The 5,902-nt window shown below is 39.7% G+C and overlaps 1 protein-coding gene across 1 annotated transcript; it reads left to right on the forward strand.

Annotated features, from left to right (window-relative positions):
• Positions 1 to 149: 149 nt before the first annotated feature.
• On the forward strand, positions 150 to 1,470 carry LOC118338501 (myelin-oligodendrocyte glycoprotein-like; the record flags this gene model as incomplete). The annotated part of the gene is given in 4 exon segments (XM_035675814.1): positions 150 to 527; positions 694 to 777; positions 1,141 to 1,256; positions 1,369 to 1,470. Coding segments are annotated over 4 exon segments (680 nt in total), but the record flags the coding sequence as incomplete, so codon positions are not given.
• Positions 1,471 to 5,902: the final 4,432 nt, after the last annotated feature.

Below are 5,902 nucleotides of genomic sequence, written 5' to 3' on the forward strand. Positions count from 1 at the left end.
TCTCCCCTATAAATGTAAAATGTAGCTATAATGAAACACTAAACTTCTTAATAGTGGAACACTGGAGATGTTCAACCATAAACATGCAGCAAAACAGATTCCAGACCCTCGCTTTCCAACAGGTCTTAAATGTATCCTCCATTTTTCAGGTCAGTCTCAGGTGGTCGGTTCCCGTCAGCCAATCATTGCTGCTCCAGGTGATGATGTTATCCTGCCGTGTCACGTGGTGCCTCAGCTCAATGTGGCGGGACTGACGGTGGAGTGGTCGAGGCCGGACATTAAGCCTGACCCCAAAGACAGGCTGAGCCGGGTGGAGTATGTGCACCTGTACAGGGACACCCGCGAGGACACGGACATGAAGCTCTCTACGTACGTCAGGAGGACAAAGCTGTTCACAGACGGCTTGAGACAAGGAAACATATCGCTCAAGATCATGAACGTGACTCTTGAAGACAAAGGGAGATACAGATGTTTCATCCCCAAGTTAAAGAGCCCAGTAAAGTTTTCAATTGTTCATCTTGTTGTTGGTGAGTTCATCCGTTTGGATTGAGAAAATCAATTTTTATGATATCAATATTTTGTTAGAAAATAATATACATTAAAGATCAGTGTTTGTCAGCAACTTGTGTTCCTTATGCAAACTTCTATTGTCTGTATTATAAATCATTATGAATCAATTGTGTATTCTTCCAGAGCCAGATTATGGTAAAACCGGGACAACAGAGACGCCACTACAACCCACAATTCTCACAACTCCCGATCCAACGGATGTTAAAGGTGAGAATAATTATTCATTCCAGCTTTTCATCATTATCAGCAGCTTCACACTGCAAGTGTTCAACTAGTAAAACACAAGGTGGCTTTTATTGTGAAGGAGTAACAGTTAAGGATGCATCACTAAACTCAAAGTCTGATTGGTTACATGTTACAAATAATAGCCTTTAAACACTGAATCCTGCTGCGCCACAAACAGCCGTAAGGCTCAACTACGTTTAGTTACAACACTAGAGGAAACATAATGTGTTTGTTAACAGGACTGAAATCTTAAGGATTCTAACTTTAATCTCAATGTCAGTGACATTCATGTTGTGTGTTTATTTCAGTAGCTCTCATCATCTCTGTTTTCATTGTTCCCATCAGGTGGTTGGTCCAGGCGGAGCAGACTGGTCCCATTGGTGGTTGTCTGCATCATGGCAGTGGTCCTGATGGTCGGTGGAGTCGTGGTATATTTGATACAGAAAAGTCAAAAACAAGAAGTACGTCAGAGACTTTAATTCAAAGCTGGAAAGTAAAAGAAACAAAAGGAAAACTTCTATTTTGGGAGACAGTCGACTAACTAATTAATTTTCTTTGAATTGTCCCTCCAAGCTCATAAAAACCACTATAAGTTTAGGTGCCTTGCTCAAGGGCACAACGCTAGACGTTGCTTACAAAGATGAGAGAACTACCCGCCGCATCTGGATTCGTTGACTACACTAGTTCGCAGGGCTTCAAGACCAGCGACCCCCCTCCAGCCACAGGTGGAGACAGTGAGTCTGCAGAAGAGAGGATATATGTGTGGAATGAAACAAACTACCAGCAGGAAATCCTGTAAGTTGCTCCGTTTAGAACCCTAACCATTGACCATGTGACATCTGGAGAGTTCCAATGTTTGAACAAATGTTGATTTCATGTCATGAAAGTGAACGATGATAGTATTTAGTTTGAAGGCATCTTAATTTCCGTTTAATGAACTTTTTTATGCCATTTTGCACTGAAGCACTTTATTGACTGTATATTAAAAAGGGACTGCTCCCCAAAAGTGAAGCCAAAACATCTTGATTGACCCCCAGTTAGCCCTGACCTAAAAAAACTCAAATACACGTCAAATAAAGTAAGATCAAGTGTTTACTTTGTTATTTGATGCAATAAAAAGGGGGTTTTCACAGCGGGACTTGAATACCGCTGAGCCAGCCCAGCTGCACAGACTCGAAATGGCATCACCGGCAGAAGATGGTAGCAGCTGTAGCCGGGATATTTTGGCTTCATTTTGGTAGAGTGGGAGGAAGTGGAGACTTTGGACAACTTCAAACTAGTTGGACTTTTATCTCCAAATTGCTTTACATGTGGCTTATTTCTTTGATGCAAAGCAGCATTTCATCTCTATTTTTATTACTCTGCATTACAGGGGAAGTCATTTGAATACTTTGGGGCGGTTGCAACCTAAATACACACCACGTTATTTATATCATGAGGCAGTTTAAATGTACGTTGACCTGCCAGTGGTTATTTAAGCTGACGTTGTGTAGCAACAGAATCTAAAGCCATCTGCTCTCTTTTTCTTCATCTGCAGCTCGCCTGCAGCTCGTGGACACGGCAACATCATATGCTGGATTTTTTCCCCCTTCCTGAACAAGTTTTGTTTCGATATGGAAAAGGACACTCTGGATGAGAGCTTTTTAAAATGTTTTGAATGATGTTTGCATATAGGTCGTGTGAAAGAACCAAAATGGGTTCTTTCCAGTGGCTGACCCCAAACCAGCTGCCACTACCACACACATTTTCACATTCATTTTTCAGTTTTGGGGAATGCATCTGCATTTTGAGTTTTCTTTGCAAATTTAAGTGGGAGCTAATTTATTTTTACATTAAAAAGTGTTCTCTACTTTCTTAACAGCGACTGGCAAAGTGCCTTTGTGCAGGGCACCTATCTCTTTCTAAAAGAGTAACCAGTAGATTTATACTTTAATATTATTGTTGTTTTATTGTTGTTATAGGCTGTTTTCATTTAGAAATGTTCCAACAAAAGCTGGTCTTTTACTTTGATTAACCATTATTGTTCAATGTTTTGTCTTTTCTGATGTTGTGCTGGGCATCTTCATCATAGTTATGGCATGTATTTGATTATTCAGATGTTAAAACCTACCTGTTATGTCACGCTGTTCTTGCTATTGCTGTGTTTATGGTGTCTGTTCATTTCAGTTGTTTTTAGGATGTATCAGGCTCTCAGTTTTGTATGCTTTGTTACTTTGTTACTAATTTATTTGCCCGTCATATGAAGTGCTTTACATTTTTGTGAAAAAGTATTAATTTATTGAGAAGAAGACTTTCTTAAATGTTATTGGCTTTAAGAGTTCAATTGGATTAATGATTGCCACATTTTAAGTGGCACTGTTTATGGCACGAATAGTTCCCAAATAAAGCACATTCATGAATGAATGCAGTGTGTTTACATCATGTGTGCTGTGACTATCTCTGTCCATACATTCAGCCCAAATACAGCAATGAATTATGGTCCAGATCTGGTAGCCACATGTGGCCCATGACAGAGCCGTATGTCAGCCGACTGTACTCTATTCTGGACCAGACAATTTTCAGCACCCTTGTTTGCTTTTGGAAATGGTTTACAAGTGTTCAGGCCTATAGTGTTTACTGGCTGTATTTCCTCATTAAACTATAGAAATACAGAAATAAAACCTTCCTCTCACAGCTAACTGAGCTCTCAGGCCTTTTTCTACCAACATTGGCTCTATAATGAGTTTCTATATCAGCACTGCAGTATTTTTGTCTGCATGTTGCCATTATGACTTCACAGTGTGATTTCTAATAATAGAAATATGTAGTTATATAGAATCGGGGAAGCTCTCTGAGGAAACCAAAGGTAGGTGAGAATGAAGAAAGAGGTGTCAAAACAACTTCCTCCGTTGTTTCATAGAACAGCAGTGTTTTCCAAAGAGTTAGTGGAAACTCTTTGGTTTCCTCCTCCAGGTCGAATGGTCGTGGGGCGATTAGTCAGTTGAAGCTCAAGTATTTGAGAAACTTATTAAAAAAAAAAAGACTTGTTAGTTTTAAATCAAATGTCACCTTTTGGGAGTAGATTTCAAATGCCGATGCGTCGACCTTCATTATGCTATTTAATCATGTATCTGTACGAATGCTCTGCAGACATTTTATCAAAAAGCTTGTGTTTGGTTTTTATTGACATGTTGAGCCTCCCTCTGGTGTGCATGTAAGGATGGAAAAACCCATGCAGACTAAACAACACATGTATATTCTCACAAAAAAAGACACTGTTCAGAGGACATATGGGGGACTGTTCCTGTTGTGTTCTTCACACAGTAACTTCACAGTAACTTTTTACTTCACAGTAAAACAAAATATTCCAAACTTTCATGTCAAACAAGGACAAACCACATTCACTAAGTAATTTAACCAAAATTAAAATGAAAAACCAGCAACCAGGAAATAGCTCTGTAGCTCTTTATTTCCAAACCCTAAGCTTCCTTTTTCGGAAAAAATACAAAAATACAATTAAAAAAATCATCATCATTCAGCAACAAAGCCAAAAATACCAGATTAAAACAAAAGTTTGAGGAAGGAACGGACTGCTGCATCTACACACACAGCTGCTGCCATAGCAATTTAATCAGTAATGAATATGATCATAATTAAAGTTTTATGTTTAAAAACAACAAACAACAAACAAAGTTACACAGTACTTAAAAGAGTTAAAAATAATATATTTGTTTACTTTGTATACGAATAAAACATCATAATCAGATGTCCCCTCTCTCTCATCCTGCTGAGAGGGGTGGAAAGGTCAGAGGTCAACAGGGGATGCAGGGAAAAGCAGACTCGTAGACCAACAGGGTGAACGGATGCAGTGACAGAGAAAAGCCTGCTCTCTGAACAAATGAACTGTTATGCTGCTGAATAGATGTTTACTGTATTATCAGTAGATTTAGTAAAATAAAGACTGAAGGCAAAGAGTTTAGAGTATGGCACAACCAGCAGAGCTGCTGCTGTCAGTCCCAGTCCACAGTAGAGGCCGATCCTTCCCCAAGCCTCTGGTTGTGGACTCTCTGGTTGTGGACTCACTGTTGGTCTCTGAGGTTTGGGCTTATCAGCAGCTGCTGTAAGAGACATAAAAATGTGGATGATTGTCTGAAATAGAATACAAAATAACCACAGCTGATTGACAGGGAGAAAGAATTTCTGTCAAAAAAAAAAAACTAAGAAAAAAATCTGCAGTAACACAATGCTCGATAACGCTGGCATTTCTTTCTGTAAAAAAAGAAAGTTTGGTCAAGAAGGGTTGATGTAGCAGTAATTCCTTAAACAAAGTCAATTATATTTCTATAGATTCATTATTATTGTAGTTTATTAAAAAATGATGGACAGTATTAGCCACACTAGCAGCGTGGCTCTATGTCCAGACTGAGATATCTCAACAACTATTATAATGATCCAGATGAAGATCTGTACAGAATCCAAGGTGCCCAGAAAATGAATGCCACTGATTTTGGTCTGTCCCTTCCTGTTCCTTTGGCGCCACCATGTGGTTAACATTTGTGGTTTTGAATGAAATGTTAGATGGACTGCTATGAAATTTAGGACAGACATTCACGTCCTCATCGGGAGGAATTTCTCACTTTGGTGAACCTCCGACTTTTCTTTTTGTGCCATCATCACACCAAAATATTATTTTGTCCGATACTTTGGTGTATGAGCTGCAACTCAGCTATAACTTGTGTTGTGTTAAGCGTGTTAAACTAAGATTACAGCATTGGGTAGTAATAGCAAAGGAGTGTTTGTCATCAGTGCAGATCTGTGCTGTTACCACAAGCCTGAACAGCTCCGGGAGATTAGGCTTGTTCAAGATGAGCCAGGCCTGCGCAGAATTGATCACAGGGGAAGCACAACACATGATGGTTAGATTCGGGTCCAACTTGATTGCTCCTTTTTGTCACTTCCTCCTGCTGCTGCCGTTGGATCTTCTCGACTTTCCAGACTGCTTCCTGTCTGTGCCAGGGGCGGCACTTGAGGCACGTCATATAATGATGAGGGTTAGGGTTAGGGTTAGAGACTCACTTAGTTGTGTTGTCCTACTCAGTTCTACTGAACCAACTTACCAGTGACATTG

Source organism: Morone saxatilis, unplaced genomic scaffold, assembly GCF_004916995.1.
Source record: "Morone saxatilis isolate NCDOM2014 unplaced genomic scaffold, NCSU_SB_2.0 Contig4, whole genome shotgun sequence".
In the NCBI taxonomy this organism is placed as follows: domain Eukaryota; kingdom Metazoa; phylum Chordata; class Actinopteri; family Moronidae; genus Morone; species Morone saxatilis.